Source organism: Heloderma suspectum, chromosome 2 (assembly GCF_057233095.1).
Source record: "Heloderma suspectum isolate Gila_16-S chromosome 2, 16-S_ref, whole genome shotgun sequence".
NCBI classification, from domain to species: domain Eukaryota; kingdom Metazoa; phylum Chordata; class Lepidosauria; order Squamata; family Helodermatidae; genus Heloderma; species Heloderma suspectum.
Genome location: NC_139459.1, coordinates 358,425,327 through 358,446,609, shown reverse-complemented (window position 1 = coordinate 358,446,609; position 21,283 = coordinate 358,425,327). Strand labels below are relative to the sequence as shown.

General features: G+C 48.8%; 1 protein-coding gene and 1 pseudogene across 2 annotated transcripts in view; both read right to left on the bottom strand.

Moving 5' to 3' along the window:
- LOC146355566 (von Willebrand factor A domain-containing protein 7-like) overlaps positions 1-21,283 on the bottom strand; it is a 49,563-nt gene that overhangs the window by 8,390 nt on the left and 19,890 nt on the right. For both annotated transcript variants that reach the window (XM_084841003.1, XM_084841004.1), the window contains exons 8-15: positions 18,748-18,886; positions 18,303-18,436; positions 13,051-13,341; positions 12,692-12,910; positions 10,894-11,066; positions 8,770-8,884; positions 7,485-7,689; positions 4,894-4,975 (exon numbers count right to left, since the gene is read on the bottom strand). In XM_084841003.1, the coding sequence (XP_084697129.1) occupies positions 4,894-4,975; positions 7,485-7,689; positions 8,770-8,884; positions 10,894-11,066; positions 12,692-12,910; positions 13,051-13,341; positions 18,303-18,436; positions 18,748-18,886 (1,358 nt within the window). The remainder of the gene's footprint in view (positions 1-4,893; positions 4,976-7,484; positions 7,690-8,769; positions 8,885-10,893; positions 11,067-12,691; positions 12,911-13,050; positions 13,342-18,302; positions 18,437-18,747; positions 18,887-21,283) is intronic.
- Positions 13,671-17,440, bottom strand: LOC146355567 (uncharacterized; annotated as a pseudogene).

Below are 21,283 nucleotides of genomic sequence, written 5' to 3'. Positions count from 1 at the left end.
TGCTTGCATACAATCCAAAAAATGACAGAATGATCTCAATTCGAATTCAGGGTAAGCCATTTAACATCACAGTGATCCAAATATACACCCCAGCCACAGATGCTGAAGAAGCAGAAGTAGATCAGTTCTATGAGGATCTGCAGCACCTACTGGATAGTACGCCAAAAAAAGATGTTATTTTCATTACAGGAGACTGGAATGATAAGGTGGGTAGTCAAACGACACCTGGAATTACAGGCAAGCATGGTCTGGGAGAACAAAATGAAGCAGGACATAGGCTGATAGAATTTTGCCAAGACAACTCACTGTGCATAACAAACACTCTCTTCCAACAATCTAAGAGACGACTTTATACATGGACGTCACCAGATGGTCGACACCGAAATCAGATTGACTACATCCTTTGTAGCCAAAGGTGGCGGACATCTATGCAGTCGGTAAAAACAAGACCTGGAGCTGATTGTAGTTCAGATCACGAACTTCTTATTGCACAATTTAGAATCAGACTAAAGAGAATAGGGAAGACCCACAGATCAGTTAGATCTGAGCTCACCAATATTCCTCATGAATATGCAGTGGAGGTAAAGAATAGATTTAAGGGACTAGATTTAGTATATAGGGTCCCGGAAGAACTACGGACAGAAGTTCACAACATTGTTCAGGAGGCAGCAACAAAAAACTAGGGATGGCGGAGAATTTCTCCCCGAAACTTCGGGGGGCTGAGCGCCAACGTGTTCGGCCCCCCGAACAAGTTTCGGGGAGAAATCCTCCGAATCCCCCCCGCACCCCCCCCCCGGGACGGGACTTACCTTCGCCGAATGTCCCTCCCAGCGGCGGGTCCGGCCGGCGGTTCGGCGGGTGTTCGAGCGGGGCGGGAGCGGCAGCCGGTCTTTTGACCGGCTGCCGCCGCCGCCATTCCAATGAAAGAAAGAAAAAAACAAACGCCCCCGTGATAGGTTACGTGACGATTAACGTAGCCTATCACGGCTAGATTAGCAAAGTCAGCCGTGAAAGGCTACGTAAATCGTCATGTAGCCTATCACGGGTGACTTTTAAAAAAAAAGAAAAAAAAGCGCGTACGGATAATGGCGGCCTCCATAGGGAGCAGCCATTCCCGTTCCTTATTTGGTCGCTGTAGTCTACGTAAATCTTTATGTAGACTACGGCAAACATAAGGGCAACGTTATTTGCGTTGCCCTTATTTTCGCCGTAGTCTACGTAAAGATTTACATAGACTACAGCGACCAAATAAGGAACGCGAATGGCGGCTCCCTATGGGGGCCGCGATTAGCGTACGCGCTTTTTTTTTTAAAGTCACCAGTGATAGGCTACGTGACGATTAACGTAGCCTATCACGGCTGACTTTGCAGATCTAGCCATGATAGGCTACGTTAATCGTCACGTAGCCTATCACGGGGGCGTTTAAAAAAAAAAAACTTTCGAGTTCGCGGCCGGGCGAGGCGGGAAGCCTCCTCCCCGGCCTGAATTTCGGCCGGGGCGAGGCGGGAAGCCTCCCCCCAGCCTGAATTTCGGCCGGGGCGAGGCGGGAAGCCTCCCCCCCGGCCTGAACTTCGCGGGGGAGCAGCGAAGCGCCTCCCCCCCCACCGCGAACAACCTTCGACGAAAGGTAAGTGACTTTCGTCCACCCCTACAAAAAATGTCCCAAAGAAAGAGAAAACCAAGAAGGCAAGATGGCTGTCTGCTGAGACACTGGAAGCAGCCCAAGAAAGAAGGAAAGCAAAAGGCAACAGTGATAGGGGGAGATATGCCCAATTAAATGCAAAATTCCAGAGGTTAGCCAGAAGAGATAAGCAATTATTTTTAAACAAGCAATGCACAAAAGCAGAAGAAGATAATACAATAGGAAGGACAAGAGACCTATTCCAGAAAATTAGAAACATCGGAGGTAAATTCCAGGCAAAAATGGGTATGATCAAAAACAAAGATGGCAAGGACCTAACAGAAGCAGAAGAGATCAAGAAAAAGTGGCAAGAATATATGGAAGATCTGTACAGGAAGGATAATAATATCGGGGATAGATTTGACGGTGTGGTCAGTGAGCTAGAGCCAGACATCCTGAAGAGTGAGGTTGAATGGGCCTTAAGAAGCATTGCTAATAACAAGGCAGCAGGAGATGACGGTATCCCAACTGAACTGTTTAAAATCTTGCAAGATGATGCTGTCAAGGTGATGCATGTCATATGCCAGCAAATTTGGAAAACACAAAAATGGCCAACAGATTGGAAAAAATCAACTTATATCCTCATACCAAAAAAGGGAAGCACCAAAGAATGTTCAAACTATCGAACAGTGGCACTTATTTCACATGCCAGTAAGGTATGCTCAAGATCTTGCAAGGTAGACTCCAGCAATTCATGGAACGAGAATTGCCAGATGTACAAGCTAGGTTTAGAAAAGGCAGAGGAACTAGAGACCAAATTGCCAATATCCGCTGGATAATGGAGAAAGCCAGGGAGTTTCAGAAAAACATCTATTTCTGTTTTGTTGACTATTCTAAGGCCTTTGACTGTGTGGATCATAACAAATTGTGGCAAGTTCTTGGTGGTATGGGGATACCAAGTCATCTTGTCTGCCTCCTGAGGAATCTGTATAACGACCAAGTAGCAACGGAAAGAACAGACCACAGAACAACGGACTGGTTTAAGATTGGGAAAGGAGTATGGCAGGGTTGTATACTCTCATCCTACCTATTCAACCTGTACGCAGAACACATCATGCGACTTGCTGGGCTTGATGAAGCCAAGGCTGGAGTTAAAATTGCTGGAAGAAACATTAATAATCTCAGATATGCAGATGATACCACTTTGATGGCTGAAAGTGAGGAGGAGCTGAGGAACCCCATGACAAAGGTGAAAGAAGAAAGTGCAAAAGCTGGGTTGCAGTTCAACCTCAAAAAAACCAAGATTATGGCAACCAGCTTGATTGATAAATGGCAAATAGAGGGAGAAAACGTGGAGGCAGTGACAGACTTTGTCTTTCTAGGCGCAAAGATTACTACAGACGCTGACTGCAGCCAGGAAATCAGAAGACGTTTATTTCTTGGGAGGAGAGCAATGACAAATCTTGATAAAATAGTGAAGAGCAGAGAAATCACACTGACAACAAAGGTCCGCATAGTTAAAGCAATGGTCTTCCCCGTAGTAACCTACGGCTGCGAGAGCTGGACCATAAGGAAGGCTGAGCGAAGGAAGATAGATGCTTTTGAACTGTGGTGCTGGAGGAAAATTGTGAGAGTGCCTTGGACTGCCAGAAGATCAAACCAGTCCATACTCCAGGAAATAAAGTCAGACTGCTCACTTGAGGGAATGATATTAAAGGCAAAACTGAAGTACTTTGGCCACATAATGAGAAGACAGGATACCCTGGAGAAGATGCTGATGCTAGGGAAAGTGGAAGGCAAAAGGAAGAGGGGCCGACCAAGGGCAAGATGGATGGATGATATTCTGGAGGTGACAGACTCGACCTTGGGGAAGCTGGGGGTGGTGACGGCCGACAGGAAGCTCTGGCGTGGGCTGGTCCATGAAGTCACGAAGAGTCGGAATTGACTGACCGAATAAACAACAAAAAGGCTAACATTCCATCCCACGTGTAGCTTAGCTTCTCTGTGCTAGATGCAAGTGGTGCTTGAGGAATTCTAATTTGCAAAGTCGAATACTAACTGACTGGACCCAGACCTCCCAGAGTAATGTACAGGTCGCCATTCAGTTATGCACCTGCTTTCCCACTTTCCAAACATCCCATTCTTGGCTCAAAAAACATATCAAAATATGTTTTTAAAAGCATATTTAAAGAGAAAATATATTTCAAAATACACATCCAAGTAAAACGCAAAGATAGACATATTGGTCCATGGGGGGGAAAACCCCAATTCCACAGGCCAGGAGGCTGTATGTGTTTCGTCCCAGGTGAGACACGGATCTGGGTTACAGCTGGTTTTTATGTTTTTAGAAATGGGGAACAGCCATTGCTTCTTTGTCCCAGAAACCTCGGTTTAAACTGATAGCTGCAGCACCTAGCAGTGACTTATTCAATCAGTCTGCAGTTTCCATCCTGAGTGAGACTGAGTCTAAGCTGCAGACCTCATGGCCACACAGTCAATATCATAGAATCATAGAATAGTATCATAGCATAGTAAGGTTGGAAGGAGCCTAGAAGACCATCGATTCCAACCCCCTGCTCAGTGCAGGAACCTGGATACCAGAAGCAAACATGGAAGACAACCATCTTTAAGCAGGTAAAAACCACTCACATAAAGAAAAGTATCAGGCCAATAGTATGCAGAAGATGCTTTTAAACCTTTCTTTCTTAAACAGCAAGGTTTTAAATACAGTAATGTTGGGCCTCTCTAGAAGTTCCACAAACTGGGAAAGCTGTACTCCTCACCCCAGCAGGAGACAGTTCTTACAGCAGTGTGGGAGGGCAGGGAGCACGATTCCCTAAATATATCAAGCTGTAAAGCAGGAGTGTTGAAGCTTTTTCAGCCTGTAGGCTGAATTCAATTTTAAGGACGCCCTCAGGGGCCATGTTCCAGTGGTAAAACCACCAAGCAATCAGTGGCTGGACCATACCCAGAGGGCCGGATTGGGGTTCTAGGTGGGCCAGTCTTGGCCCACGGGCCTAAGGCTCAACACCCCCACTGTAAAGGCTCATATTGGGAGAGTTGCTCCCTCAGGTAAACTGGACCTAGGCCACATGGGGCCTAAAAGTACTCTGGACTGGACTCAGAAAGGAATTCAAAAATGCCATTTGTTTAAAGATAAAAGAAACCAATTTCCTTTTTGCTAGTGAGGTGCTTCTCCAATTAGGAGGCAGCACGTCTTTGCTGCTATCGGCATTAGCCATGAACGATCCCACAGAAGGCAGACTACTCACCAGGGCAGCCACAGGGATGACGGTGATGGGCAGTTTCAGGTAGTTGCGGGTTGCTGAGCCTGAAGCTGTGAACGTTATGGTGCTGGAAGGACAATTAGTGAGGATTATGAATGGACACAATGTGTGTATCTGGGGGGCGGGCTTCATGGAAAGGGGAACCCACTGGGCAACCCAGCCCCTCCGCTTTGCTACCCTCAGCAATCCAACTCAACTAGGTTGCATAATTACCACTGAAACATTGTCCTATGTCCAAAGTTCCACTGAAACATTGTCCTAATCCACCAATCCTAATTCCCTGCCCAGAGAATCCAGGGGTCCTGGCACCAACTCTCTCCCCTCCCCACCTTTAAACTTCTCTGCTATGTATTTTGCACCCATCAAAGTAATTCCAAGCCACATTAGCCCAGCCTTTCCCAACCGGATGCATCCAGATGTGTTGGGCTACATACTGGCTGAGGGCTGTTGAAATTTGCCCAACACAGTCCAGCACATCTGGAGGCAGCAAGTTGGGGGAACTCTGCATTAGCCTGTAAGCCAGACCTCTGCAATATCTGGACCCTCAAATCAGGTTCACAGCTCACTACCCCCCCCTTTTTTTTTTGTTGCTGGCATGGACTATTCCTAGGGCTTGATCAGTAGGTTGATCTGCTGATGTTAGCAGATGGGAATACTCATCTCCACACCATGGAAAGTGTGAGGAGAGACTGAAAGAACTGGGCATGTTTAGCCTTGAGAAGAGAAGACTGAGGGGAGATCTGATAGCGCTCTTCAAGTACTTGAAAGGTTGTCACAGAGAGGAAGGCCAGGATCTCTTCTGGATCATCCCAGAGTGCAGGACACGGAATTATGGGCTCAAGTTACAGGAAGCCAGATTCCGGCTGAACATCAGGAAAAACTTCCTGACTGTTAGAGCAATATGACAATGGAGCTAATTCCCTAGGGAGGTGGTGGGCTCTCCCACACTGGAGGCCTTCAAGACGAGGCTGGACAGCCATCTGTCAGGGATGCTCTGACTTGGATTCCTGCATTGAGCAGGGGGTTGGACTCAATGGCCTTGTAGGCCCCTTCCAACCCTACTATTCTATGATTCTATGATCTGCTGATTTCTGCGGTGTCAGCTTTCTCCCTGGCATCTTGGCAACTCTACTCTAGGGCGGCCACATAATGCATCACCAAAAAAAGAGGAAATGCAGCACCAACGAGAAGACAAAAGAGGACACCAGTTTGCATAAAAATCACATATGCTAATTGATTTGTATGAATGCAAACTGAGAAATAATTATTACAATTTAAATAGAAATACAATTTCATCGTGGGGAAGGCAGTGTCCAAGTGACCTGTATACCCTGCCTGTTCTGTCTGCTATCCAGGTATTAACTGTTGATGGGCAAATTCAAGTCCCTAGCTTTCCCCTCTGATGATTTTTTAAATCTTTCAACTGGAATTGGACTGGACAGCACTTCAAACAGACGACACCTCCAAAGTCCTCTGGCAGCCCTTCAAAGAGAGGACTGTCCTCTGTAAAAGAGGACACATGTCCAACCTATGCAGCCTGACTGATAACCCTTCTGGTGTTGTCAAGCATCTGGCGGGCCAAAATACAAGGCACAATACAAGGCATCCAGCTTGGCACTTTGGACCGTTACTCATTTAAGCCAAGAATGGGGAACCTTTTTAGGACCAAGGACCAAACTGGCTCCAGGTAACCATGTCAGGGGCCACATCCCAAACTGCTAGCATGTGGCCCCCGACCCATGCATACACTTGCATATACTCATACACCACACACTCCCCTTTCCTGAAAGCGCCCCATGCCAGCAATTAGACTTTTAAGAAACCACCACTGGCAGCAACAGAGGTGTGTTGAAAGCCTGGCTGCAGCACTCTCCTTGCCAGTAACTGAGCCTTAGGAGAGGCACTTTGACCTTTTAGAATGCAGAGGGGGAACGGGACCGCAAGAGCCAGAAAACCACCAAACGATTGGCAGTCAGATGATGGGGTGGGGCCAAGGGAAGGGGCGTGGCCATCTAGAGAACCCTGTACGCCAGATTGGGACCCCAAGTTGGCTGGATTTGGCCCACAGGCCTGGGGTTCTGCACCCCTGTTGTACGTGCCACTGAGCTATAACCCTTTCCTATAGTGGCAAGATAATCTATGCTTTAATTCTGGCTGTACAAAGATGCTGGGAATGCTGCTCCTGGTCTAACATGTTCTTCCTGCTGCTTTTCCGGTGCATGGAGGTGAGCAAGCATTCTTGCTAGGGGAAGAGCAAGCCTGTTTCCAGGGAGGAGGCACATCAAAGGACTCATCAAAAGGCCTACAAAAACCTCTATTCAGCCCTGTTACTGGACCATACCTGACCCTGCTTGGATCCTTCAGTATGGAAAGGGATGGTGTGCTCCTCCCCCAATCTGGTCCATATCCTGGTCTTGGATCAGCACCACTCCTCAGTTGTCAAACTCTTGAGACTACTATTTCAACCAGGGAAACCCCCAAATCCTGGCACTGCATCCCCCTTTCCAAATTCCCACTCCTGTCCCAGATCACCCCTGAGTCTTGATTTCTACCCTTTGGGCAATGCTGCCCCCTACCTGGAGTTATAGCTGCTGCTCTCTACAGCTGCCATGAAGGTTGCAGTGAGAGTGACGTCCTTTCCTGGATTTAGGAATTTTGTGGCTGGGCTGAAGCTTGTCAGGAAATTCAGGTCGTCCCAGACTTTAAAGGTGAACCTACTTGGCCGACCGTCATTCACCACCTTGACAGAGATCTCCAAGGTCTCGCTGGGTGATATGGTGACTGGAGAGAAATCAGGATGATGTGCTCATGATGTGGACAGCTGCTGAGTTCCCGACTGCGGAGAGCAGCCGGCATGGTTCTCTCCGAGCCACCTGCGAGGGGGAGGGGGCGGAGCTCCGATTCCCCACTCCGAGGTCAGAGCGCTGTCTCCAACCTCAGATCGGGGAATCTGAAATATTCTGAGGCCCTTAAGACGCTGTCTAGGGGCCATAGGATTGCTTCCTTAGGACAGGAAAAAAAGCTGAGAAAGTTAGGAAACCACCAAACAACTGGTGGTCAGAAGAAAGTGGGTGTGGCCATCTGGGGAATTGGCCCTCAGGCCTGAGGATTCAACATGCTTGCTCTTGAGGGAGTTGATAGGAGACTGGGCATCCCTGGGCACCCCACCCGCTCGAGTACCATAATTTGTCTACCCCAATCCCCACTCCATACACTTTCAATAGAAAGAAAAAAGACACCATGATGGTAATAAAAGGCTGTATCCAGTTATAGCTTTGTACTAGAAGAAACACTTCCCCTGGCGCAAGATGGAGCTCTTGATTTGCACCCATCTCCCCTCCCCACTACAGCCCCTGGTGCCCCCTAAAAGTTGCTCCTGAGGGTTGGGGGATCATTTGGAATGGTATGGGATATGGCACAGAGGTCTCCAGTACGCATGGGGGATTGTTGAAAATTAAATGCCCCACCTTGCACACGCATCACCACTTTCTGCTAGTGCAAAGCCACCACTGGATACAACCCCATGGATTTCTCTGGGAGTGAAAAGAAAGAAGCAAATTTAAGACCAGGATTTCCACAGATGTGAATGGCCCAAGATAGTCATTCAGTGTCGATGGCTGAAATATACTGAAACTGTTTCCTTGCTTCTGTAAACACAGGCATTGTTTATTATTATTATTATTGATAATGATGATGGTGATGATGATGATGATGATAATAATAATAACAATAGTTCTCACTAGAGGAGTTGGACTTGTGAAAGAACAGAGTGCCTGTCATGGTGGTGTCTGTGGCTCTGTTGGGGGGAAACTGGAGGGAAGGTTATTACTGGTGTATTATTCCACGGCACCAGGGACTTACAGTTTTGGTCTGGCAAGAGCATAATCTGCACACTCTCTGTGTGGATGGGACTGGCGGTAATTCGAGAAAAGGGCAGGCCGCGTGGAGACAGGCCTTCCACACTCAGCAGGAATGACTGGAAGGAAAAGGAGAAGGAAGGGATTAATGCTAAAGATCCGTTACATCAGGGGTGCAGAACCTGTTTCAGCCCAAGGGCGAATTCCATTTCGGAGAAGCTCCTGGGGGCCGTATTCCAATGGTGGGCAGGACTGAAGACAAAAGGGGCGGGGCCAAAGGTACCAGCATATTTTAGCTTAAAGCTTTTTCTGCCAGTAGCGAAGTCTTAGCAGAGGCATTTCAACCTTTTAGAATGGGGGGAAAACCCTGCATGACAGCCAGGCAACCAAAAGATTGATGGTCTTAGGAAACGGAGTGTGGGCAGGGGAAGGCGGCATGGACATCTGGGGAACCCTGAAGGGCCAGGCTGGGAACACGTGAAGGCCAGATTTAGCCCCCGGGCCCGAGGTTCTGCTCCTCTGCTTTACACCATCATAAGTATACGGAATTATTTCAACAATTCCTGCCCCTCTGGAAAGACATACTCAAACTCTCTGGAAACAAGCAGCTGCCATTTTTATTGGACACTCTGAAGACTCAAGAAATGAGAGCCATAGCCACTTTTTGCTAGTCACACTAGCTGTATAGGAAAACATCCCCCCCTTTTTTTGCTTTGATTTAGGAGGACCTTTTATGATTCGTTTTAATTCTGATGTTCTGACATGATTTTTAAGAAGACTTTTTAGTGGTGCTTGTTTACCTTTTGTTGTGATTTTATTGCTTTTCCTGATTATATGATGTTTTTATTAGTACAACTAGACAATAATAAATTGTTGTTATTATTACTGCTTTTAAGGGAGCAATCCCGTGGCCCTAGATGCTATCTGTGGGGCCACAGGATACTTTGGATTCCCGGATCCTTGGCTGGAGACAGTGCTCTGACCTTGGGCCCAGGAGTCCAAGCTCCCCTCCCCTCCCCCTCACAGCTGGCTCAGAAAGAACTGCACCGGCTGCCTCTCTGAGGTCGGGAGCTCAACCGTGGCGAGGGGATAAAGGGAGTGTTCTGGTGGCTGGGGAGGGGAGGGGACTAGAGAGGCCAGGATACGAGCTATCTCTAGGCCTCTCCAGCCTCCTTCCCTTCCCCTCTGGTGCGTCCCAGCTTGGTGGGCAAAACAGCCCATCTAGCGAAAACGCAGAGCAGGGGGAACGGGGAGGCTGCTCCCCCCGCTCTGTGCTGGATGCTTGTAAGCTTCCGAGTTCAGAGGCTTATGAGCATCGAGGGTGGAAGTCATAGCATTGCGCCCTAAGTTTTGTAAGCTGACTTGGAAGGACCTATGCTAAAAGGTGGGGAGTAAAATGGTTGTGATTATGATTATGAAATGAACAAAAACAACAATAATACTACATGATGATGTTGACAATGATGAATGCTTCCAAATACATTTTGCACCCTGTGTCCCAGGGCTGATCTGAACCCCTCCTCCCACTTTCGCCAGACCTTCATCCTCCAACTAAGGTGGATGGAGTTTTTGTGTGACTGTTGAAGGTTTTCCATGAAGGCGGTAACACATTTGGAGATGTGTGTGCTTGTGTGTGCGTGTTATTTACTATTTGATGAGGAGGCTGAGTGGCCTGTCTTTTAAAAAAAAAATCCAAAAAGGGCAAACCTCTGATCTCAGCAGCTGGTGTCCGGTTTCATCAAAAATATTTTTGAGGATAGTGCTGGGAATGTGACTACATGATGACATAGTACGATTCCCAGTGAAGTTGTATGGAAAAAGAGAAGGCTGCTCCCCACAGGCCTGTTGGGAACCACACTATGGCAACATGTAATGCAGTGTCTTGCCCCACTTTCAAGTAAAGAAGTTCACACTCATTTTCAGTCATTGTTGAGGTGCAACTTGCACCATTCTTTAACAGAGGGGTGGGCAACTTGTAGCCCTCCAGATGTTTTGGCCTACAACTCCCATCAGCCCTCACCATTGGCTCTGCCGGCTAGGGCTGAAGGAAGTTGTAGGCCAACACATCTGGAGGGCCACAAGTTGCTCACCTCTGCTTTAAGAAATAACCATGGGAGAGGGTACATACCGGGGCATCAACGGAAAGAGAAGCAGTAGCCAAGATGTTGCCAAGGGCATCAGAGGTTTGGTTTATAGGGACAGAGCCTGTGGGGATCCCCAGATCAGAAACTGATACCAATCGCTGGATTTTAGCACCTTTGGCATCCCCCAGCAGCTTCATGGAGAATATGTACGTCGATCCTGGGAAAAATGTAGAAACTTAGCACAGAGGCCCCCCCCTGGAATTTCCATGCCCCCCACAATGTGAACTGTTTCTCTGTTCAAAACACCCCCCTCCTGAAGTTGCTTTTTCTTAGAAAAACAGCTTCCTTTCGGCTTTTCTTACACGTGCAGCTATATAATGGGTAGTTCCACCCTTGGTATAGTTGCTGCATTCAATATGCCAACAAATTTGGAACACTCAACAATGGCCGCAAGACTGGAAAAGGTCAGTTTACATTCCAATTCCAAAGAAGGGCAACGCCAAAGAGCGTTCAAACTACTGCACAATTGCGCTCATTTCACATGCCAGCAAGGTGATGCTCAAAATCCTACAAGCTAGGCTTCAGCAGTATGCGAACTGAGAACTACCGGAAGTACAAGCTGGGTTTCGAAGAGGCAGAGGGACTAGAGATCAAATTGCCAACTGTCGCTGGATCATGGAGAAAGCAAGAGAATTCCAGAAAAACGTCTATTTCTGCTTCATTGACTACGCTAAAGCCTTTGATTGTGTGGATCACAACAAACTGTGGCAAATTCTTAAAGTGATGGGAATACCAGACCACCTTACCTGTCTCCTGAGAAACCTGTACGAGGGTCAAGAAGCAACAGTAAGAACCAGACATGGAACAACCGAGTGGTTCAAAATTGGGAAAGGAGTACGACAAGGCTACATATTGTCACCCTGCTTATTTAACTTATATGCAGAGTACATCATGAGAAACGCCGGGTTGGATGAATCACAGGTCGGAATTAAGATTGCTGGGAGAATTATCAACAACCTCAGATATGCAGACGATACCACCCTAATGGCAGAAAGCGAAGAGGATCTCAAGAGCCTCTTGTTGAGGATGAAAGAGGAGAGTGCAAAAGCTGGTTTGAAACTCAACATTAAAAAAACGAAGATCATGGCATCTGGCCCCATCACTTCCTGGCCTATAGAAGGGGAAGAAATGGAAGCAGTGACAGATTTTACTTTCTTGGGCTCCAAGATCACCGCAGACGGTGACTGTAGCCATGAAATTAAAAGACGCTTGCTCCTTGGCAGGAAAGCTATGGCAAACCTAGACAGCATAGTAAGAAGCAGAGACATCACCTTGCTAACAAAGGTCCATCTAATCAAAGCTATGGTTTTCCCAGTAGTAATTTATGACTGTGAGAGCTGGACTATAAGGAAGGCTGAGCGCCGAAGAATTGTTGCTTTCGAACTGTGGTGCTGGAGAAGACTCTTACGAGTCCCCTGGACTGCAAGGAGGTCAAATCAGTCCATCCTAAAGGAAATCAACCCTGAGTGCTCATTGGAAGGACAGATACTGAAGCTGAAGCTGAAATATTTTGGCCACCTAATGCGAAGAGAAAACTCTCTGGAAAAGACCCTGATGCTGGGAAAGACTGAAGGCAAAAGGAGAAGGGGACGGCAGAGGATGAGACGGCTAGATAGCATCACCAATGCAATGAATATGAATTTGAGCACACTCCGGGAGAGAGCGCAGGACAGGAAGGCCTGGCGTGCTATGGTCCATGGGGTCACGAAGAGTCGGACACGACTGAACGACTGAACAACAACATGGTTGCTTGGTGTGCTCTTGATGCGCCCAAAACTGTACCTTTCACAGGTCGTCCCTGGATTGGAAGCACAAATTTATTCTGCTCTTCCATAATCTGGTGGGCAAAGTCAAGCAAGCTCTTGCCCCCGATTTCCACCTCGTAGGAGCCTCTGGGAGAGACACTCACAGCCCACGAACCGTGTTCCTCGATAGGAGACACCTTCACAACCTTGTGGCTGTCTGTGTTGATTACTGTGTGAGTGGACACCAATGGAGCACCTGCCATGGGAAGACACAGAGACAGAAAGAGTTTCAGGAGGAGCAGAGGATGAGCTGGCAGATTATACACGGATCTCTCTCCCACTATCCATTTACTGTAAAGTTTGCTGCTGAGTTTTCTGTATCACGGCACCCCCTACCTGAAGGCGGCAGCACAGTCATGCTGAATCCGGAGGAGGGGGAGCTTAGGCTCTTGACTGAGATGGTGATTTCTGTGAGGGTCTCATCCACTGGGAAGGAGAACTGCGTCCCATCCAGACGATGAAGGGCCACTTTAACAGGGGCAGCATTCAGGGAGCGCTCCATTATGCCCATGACTTGGGAGAGTTCAGATTTCTTGGTTTTCACATAGTAGCCACCCGAATAAACAGTAAGTTCTTCGTAAAGGTTTTCGTAACTTCTCTCAGGAACCCTGGTTCTCCTCTCAATACCTACAGAGATTAAATACAGATTTCCCCTTTCAACCTGCTCCCCTTCCCCCCGAGTTCACAGGAGGAAAGGCGAACGATCTTAGCTCGTTCAATAACACCACTTCTTAAGTCAAGTGCCTTTATTCTCCTGTTTAAGTATGCTGTCCCAAAGTTGAATCAACTTTAATGATGCAATTGTTGGAAATGTAAATAATTAAATACTGTCATGTGGGGGTGATTTCTGATAATTCTTTGCAGGGCCCCCTTAGCCATCCTCCACCAACTTGTCAGAAAATTAGTTGAAAAGCAGATTTTTAAAAAGTTTTCAGTGTAATCACAAATCATGGCCACTAGTCACAATGGCTATATACTACCTCCCGGATCAAAGGCACCGTGCCTCTGAATACTAGGGTGCGTCCAGATGAGGCCTTTATTGTGCAATCACCCTGCCTCATTCAGAGAATATCACAAGGGGTCCAAACTACAATGTGTTCCACTTGTAACCCTTCTGTGTTTTTCCACGACTTCTCCTATCTTTTTTCTTACCAGAAAAAAGACCATTTGGGAGGAAAAGGCAGGATAGCAGCACAATGCCTTTGGATAGGTAGTGCTAGGAACCTTTCATCTGGAAACACCAGCATGGTCACGGAGCCAGATGCGGTGCTGGCAGTGTTTTGTTCGCAAGCGCGCGGACATCATCTGCCACCCCCAGGACTACGCCTCACAATAGCTGGGGGCGGGGGGGGGGGGGACTGAGTTTTCCCAGCAACAGTATATTGTTCCCTGTTGCAATGCAAAGTATCTGGGGACGGCTTGGTCTTGACTGGGCAACTAAGACCTAACAACTTTACAAACCATGCTTCTGGTGGAGATGAAAAATTCTAGAACTGGTTTGTTGAAATGGATCAATGCAGCTGCCTGGGTTTGGGGGGCATAGCTATAGGAACGGTTATGACGAGTGCCTGCACTTCAAAATTTACCGACCTTCCCCCCACTTCCGCGCTGCCTCATAGGCAGCGCGGAGCAGCCCACACACCCTGATTGGAGTGTGGAGCAGCAAAAATGGGGCGTTCTGTGGCGGGGAAGGTGGAAATGTCCGTACGACACATCCTATGTGTCGTTCAGCAGCTTCCTCCCCCGCTCCGCTTTCCAGTGGAAATTGGCTGTCTAGCCGCAAATGCAGGGCAGGAGAACTGATGAGGGAATGATCCCCTCTGCGCTGCTCCTGCCCTGCATTGGACAGGTGGTCACCTCCAAGTTCGGAGGCGGCCGCCTATCCCCACAGGATTGCACCCTAAAACTTACAGTTAAAACATATAAATAGAAATATACAAAAGTTAGAAATATAATTAAATCATCAATAATATTAAAATTGTATAACATATCAGAATTTAAAACAACAACAACAATATAAACAATAGTACCAATCCATCATATTCTCACAGGTCCTGACTGTCTATCCCCAAAGGTGTCATGGGGAGAATACGGTCTTTCAGACAACCTGGACCCGAGCCGTATAGGGCTTTATAGGTCATGACCAGCACTTTGAATTGTGCCCAGAAACAGACTGGAAGCCAGTGAAGCTGTTTTAGCAGGGGAGTTGTATGCTCCCTGTAGTCAGCCCCAGTCAACAGTCTGGCAGCAGCTCTTTGAACCAACTGCAGTTTCCGAATGCCCTTCAAAGGCAGCCCCATGTAGAGTGCGTTACGGTAACCCAAACAGGATGTAACTAAGGCATGTGTCACTGTGGCCAAGTCAGACATCTCAAGGAACGGGTGCAGCTGGCGCACTAGCTTTAACTGTGCAAATGCACTCCTGGCCACCGCTGAAACCTGGGCATCCAGCCTCAGGGCTGAATCCAGAAGTACACCCAAGCTGCGAACCTGTGTCTTCAGGGGGAGTGTAACCCCATCCAGCACAAGCTGTATCCCTATTCCCTGATCTACCTTTCGACTGACCAGGAGCACCTCTGTCTTGTCTGGATTAAGCTTCAATTTGTTTGCCCTCATCCAGTCCATTACTGCTGACAGACACCGGTTCAGCACCCCAACAGCTTCCTTGGAATTAGATGGAAAGGAAAAGTAGAGCTGGGTGTCATCAGCATACTGGTGACACTGAACCCCAAAACTCTGGACAACCTCTCCTAATGGTTTCATGTATATGTTAAATAACACGGGGGACAAAATGGAACTCTGAGGAACTCCACAGACCAATGGCCAGAGAGTCGAATAGAAGTCCCCCAGCACCACCTTCTGGGTCCGCCCCTCCAAGAAGGAATGGAGCCATTGTAAAACGGTGCCTCCAAGTCCCATCCCAGTGAGGTGGCCCAGAAGGATACCACGGTCAATGGTATCAAAAGCCGCTGAGAGGCCCAGCAGAACCAACAGGGACACACTGCCCATGTCTAGTTCCCAGTGTAGGTCATCCACCAAGGCGACCAAAGCTGTTTCTGTCCCATAACCAGGTCTGAAGTGAGACTTACATGGATCTAGATCATCTGTCTCATCCAGGAATCCCTGGAGTTGAGAGGCCACCATGCACTCCACTATCTTGCCCAAAACTGGAATATTGGAGACTGGCCAATAATTATCCAATATGGTGAGTTCAGGGAGGGCTTTTTTAACAGAGGTCTCACCACCACCTCCTTCAGGCAGGCTGGAACTCTGCCTTGCCTAAGGGAGACATTAACCACTCCCCTTACCCACTCAGCCAGTCCACCTCTGGCTGCTTTTATGAGCCAGGAAGGGCAAGGATCTAGAACACACATGGTGGCTCTCACCTCTCCCAGGATCCTGTCCACATCCTCAGGCTGTACAAATTGAAAAGTATCCAATAACACTGGACAAGCAGGGGCCAAAGTTACATCCACTAGGTCTGCATCAACTATAGCATCCAAGTCAGAGTGGATCCGAGCGATTTTGTTTGCAAAGTGCTGAGCAAATTGTTCACAGTGGGCTGTCGAGGGGTTTAAATTCTCCTCTTGTGGGCTGGTGCGTAAAAGACCCCTGACCACTCAAAACAGCTCCGCTGGATGGCTCTTTGCAGACGCAATAGTGGCAGGAAAAAAAAACCTTTTTGCTGCCCATATTGCCACAGAGTAAGCCTTCAAACAGGCTCTAGCCTGTGTTGGATTGTATTCACTCTGAGTTTTCTGCCAACATCACTCTAGTTGTCTTCTCGCTCATTTCGTTGCTGCCAGCTCCCTAGAAAACCAGAGTGCTGGTGAGGCTCGACTTCGTGAAAAAGGACTCTCAGGAGCGATTGTGTCCACAGCCCTGGTTATTTCTCCATTCCAGAGATTGGCCAGGGCTTCGACAGAATTGTCTGTGGAGGCAACAGGAAAATCCCCAAGAGCCATCAGGAAACTATTCGGATCCATCAGCCTCCTGGGGTGGACCATCCTAATCAGCTCTCTACCCCTGCAGAGGTTCTGAGTGCCAACAAGTCTAAACCCCACCAGGTAGTGGTCTGTCCATGACAATGGACCTATAGAGAGCTCCTCCTCTCTCAGATCACTATCACCCCATCCAGCACAGAAAATGGGGTCCAGAGTGTGCCCAGCAGCATGGGTGGGGTCAGATACCTTTTGGGACAGACCCATGGTTGTCATGGCGGACATGAAGTCCTGAGCCGCTCCCAAAAGGGCAGCCTCAGCATGGATGTTGAAATCCCCCAACACACCAAGCTGAGTGGTCTTCAACACCAACCCCGAGACTATCCCAGCTAGCTCAGGAAGGGAGACTGTTGAACAGTGGGGGGGATGGTACACCAACAGAATCCCTATTCTGTCCCGGGCACCCACCTTCTAATACACGCACTCGACCCCAGCAGATTGTGGGATAGGGCACCTGGTCAGGGGGATCGAATCCTGATAGACCACTGCACTCCACCTCCCCGCCCCCTAGGTCTTGCCTGCTGCTGGACAGAGAACCCTGGAAGGCAGAGCAGAGAGAGACTACCTCCCCCTCTGCGCCCACTTCATCCAACCAGGTCTCTATAATACAGGCCAGGCCAGTGTGCTCATCCAGGATCAAGTCCTGGATAGCAGTTGTTTTACTATTCACCGACCTGGCATTCAGCAGCAGCCCTTTCAACCCAGGGGGTCTGTTGCCAGGGCCATCCAAGTTATTTGAGTTGAGGGACAATTTGGGCACAGTCAGCACTCTATTGTTATACACTCTGCCTTTAGAGTGTGACTGTCTCCCCACTCCGTATCTCCCTCTGTCCTGTGGAGCCGTAATGGCTGCTCCCTGTATCCCAGCAACTCCCCCCTTCTTTAAAAAACACATCTCTAGAGCAGGCAGTCCTGCAGGCCACACTGAGGCCAGCAGTCCCCCTCCCTCCATTCAAGCAGGGGGACAGGCCCTCGCCCTCGTGTTCCCCCAAAGTGGGCCACCCCACCCCCTGCTGCAGCCTGGGTTTTATGCCCCAGCTCCCACAGGTGTTGCAGCTGGGAGTGGGGAGGCACTTGGCTGGACCTGGGTCTGCAAGGAGGCAGAGCAGAAGTCCCACAGGTGGACCCCAGCAAGGCAGCAGCAGCAGGAGCACTGGATCTCACTTGCCTTGCAACGCTGTAGGCCTTCCTCCCCTTGTATGTGGCGATGGATGCATTCCAGTGGTGGGCAGGGCCAAAGGCAAAAGGGGTGCCCCCCCAAATGCCACCATATTGTAGATTAACACTTACTGCCAGTAACTATGTCATAGGAGAGGCATTTCAGCCATTTAGAATGGGGAAAAACTGCAAAAGCCAGGAAACTATCAAATAATTGGCACTTGGAGGAAAGGGGGTGGAGTCAGGGGAAGGGGTGCAGCCATCTGGGGAACTCCAGAGTTCTGGATTAGGCCCTGTGCCTGAGGCTCCCCATCCCTGTGGTATAGGTACCAATTTCTCCGCAGTAACGTGAGGATCAAGCTTCAAGCCATCTCATTTCCCCCTCAGTATTCTCTTTGTCAGATCATATTCCTTGCCAAAATGTACGTACTTCGTCGAATCCGACAGTTGTGCTCTGTGAGAAAGTAGTTCACCTCGGACTGAGTAGTATCAATGAGCCTTTTGATGTCGTCTGTCAGGTGTGCATCCTTAGCACTGGCATCAGTAAAGCTGTAGATTTTGGATCTGGAGAAGTGGGAAAGGTCTTATGCTGGAGGATTCAATGGGTATTGAATCCTCCAGCGGTATGCTTTGCAGCTAGAAGGGTAGGTGTGGTATGGGGAAGGTCCAAGCCAGGGTGATGGAGAAGGGGTGTTGGATGTCGATGTTAATTTCCTACAATGTCCCAGAGCCACACCACATCGGGGGCATGGTGGGCGATTAACATGGCAGCTCTCCGAGACCCAGTAGCTAAAGGTGGTGGGATTGGAGGCATGAAGGCCACAGGAAGAGAGGCACTGAGAAGTCAAGGCAGAAGGATAATGTGGAGCCATTACCTTGGCAAGCTCTCTTTCAGAGCCAACATCAGACCAGTTAACGACATCTCTGGGCAGTCACCACCACCGCTAACAACGAGGTCAGAAATCTGGGACTCAAGCATACTCACATTCCGGGTCTTAAAGACAGGGCCAGTATCTGTAGGAACAGAAACAGTAGGAACAAAACAACTGTGAATTAGAAGTGCAGTTACAACAGAGATTTCATTTATGCAGGTTGGGCATGGGGCAAGTAAGAACAGTTAAAAATAAGACAAAATACACACAGATCTGCATATGTTGATGCAAGTGAATTTGTTGTCAGGATTGATTCTGAGCATATGGAGATAGTTAACAGTTCAGATTCAGAAGGGGAACAGCCAGAACCGGGGGAGGCATCTTCCCAAGCAACTTCAGATATGGATAGGTGTGCTTCTCAGGATGCTAACACCCAGATGGCTGGGCCTGAAGCCACCCCCTCCTCCGTGAGAACCGAGGAGGAGGATAGTGCGGGGTGTGACCTGAGGGATGCTAGACTGCGGTGCAGAGCAAAGCGGGAAAAGTTAGAGGTGGAGCTCAGACGGTCGACCTGGTTGGCACTGCATGAGGGTTGACATAGGGGCGCATCACTGGGAGGGGGTTCCCTTCCTAAGTTATTCTAGCCAGCAAGTCCTCGTTCAAACTGCTGGCAACATCATAGTTCCCATTTGGATCCCCTGTTGTGTCATTCCTTTGTAGCTTGACAGTCTTCGAGGATTTGCATCTGTAATGAACCTGTTGATAGTGAATTAAAAGTGTGAGACTGAAGCCTCTCTTCTTGTGTGCGTGCATGAGGAAGTTGGGGACCAAGGGAACGTGACATTTGTTCTGATTTATGTGGGCTTATTATGGCACGGGGGAGGGGTGCAGTGGGGGTGGCAGGGAGGAGGCAGTAAGGCGGAGAGAAGGGGAAGCGGCAGAAGGGTGTCAGGTTCTCAGCTGTCATGCCTGACACAGGCAAGGATGACTTATCAGATGATGATTATGATTCTGAGACTGCAGAGTCCAATGATTCTGTGCATCATCCTGACATCAGCACTCCTAGCACTTCCAGGGAAGCTACACCAGGGGCTTTGTCACACGGCGCTTTTATCCTGCTGTTGAGTTGGCTCTCTCACAGAGGTTTGCGGGCTCTTTAGATGAACCACCAGGACGTCTCCCACCATTTTCCCCAGCCTATCCTGTGTTTTCCCCAAACATAAAAAATTTGGTATTTTTTCCAGCCTACAGAATAGGAGCGCCATGACCTCCCCGTGAAATTCTCCAATAGCGGGAGAAACCGCTTTGTCTGGCTGGCTGTGGGCTGTGTTCTCTCTGTGCCTGCCATCTAAATGCTTGAGCACATTTCTCGAATGGAGGTAGAAGAAGGTAAAATGCCTCCCTGCAACGACGGGAGACAGATCTGATCCGCCACCCCACCAAGCTCAGAATCAACGTCCTCTGTTGACTCAGAGCACCCCATGAAGTTCAGTGGGGCTTACTTCCAAGTAAATGTGCTGAAGGTTGCAGACTTACAGCGCGGTCTTATGTCTACTCTGAAGTAAGTCCCATTAAGTTCAGTGGGGCTTACTTCAAAGTGTGCCGAGGGTTGCAGACTTACAGCGCCATTTTATGTCTACTCAGTAGTAAGTCGTAGCTTTCCTGGGGGTGCGAGGGAACAGTACAGCACAAGTTAAGAGATGAAAACAAGACTCCCCCCCCCCTTTGCACACATGCCTGGGAGGGAGGGAGCAAGGTGCTCCTTTGATTCCCTCTACCTTAAAAGTCAGTAGAAGGGCTTCCTGCTGCCCTCCTGCTGGGGAGGAGTGGAGGGACGGGATGGACCCATCAATCATGTTACAGGAACCACGGATCAGCCTTCTGTCCTGATTTTTTTGTGCAGCCATGAAAAGGTAGAGAGTGGAGGGAAGTGCTGTGAGAGATGCCTGTATACAGGGCCAGTCTAAATCCCGGAAAGGATCCAGAATCAAAAGGATCGGTTTGTAGTGGGATAAAACGTCCAGTACTGGTGGACACTGAGAAACCCCTGGATGAGGCCCCTGAGGACCAGACATCCACCACAGAATCAGAGGGGGAGCCTGATCATCAGCCTAGCCCGCAAACACGCCGATGCCAGAAGGCAGAGGCCACCACCCAGAGGCGACGCTCACAGCTCCAGAACTGCAGCAACTGGGCTCCTCATGAGTAGGGCCCTCCTCATGAGCAGGACTTTTGTTTTACACCAGCCTGTGCCACCCTGGCTGGGGCTCTGGAAGCTCTGGCTATATCAGCTCTCAGTTAGAACTTGAGAGCTGTTGGAAACCACATGTTACCTCAGTTTCCAGGGCACTGTTTTCCGGCTTCCTTGATCTTGCCCTGTATTTGGACCTCCCTGCTGCTGACCCCTGGACTCCTGCCTGACTCTGCGTTTGGACCACGTTTTCACTCGACTGATCTCCTGGATTTTGACTCTGGCTGTGCCTTAGCCCTCACTTCTCGAAACCACCTCTGTGCCTTTGACTGTTGCTTGTGTATTGAC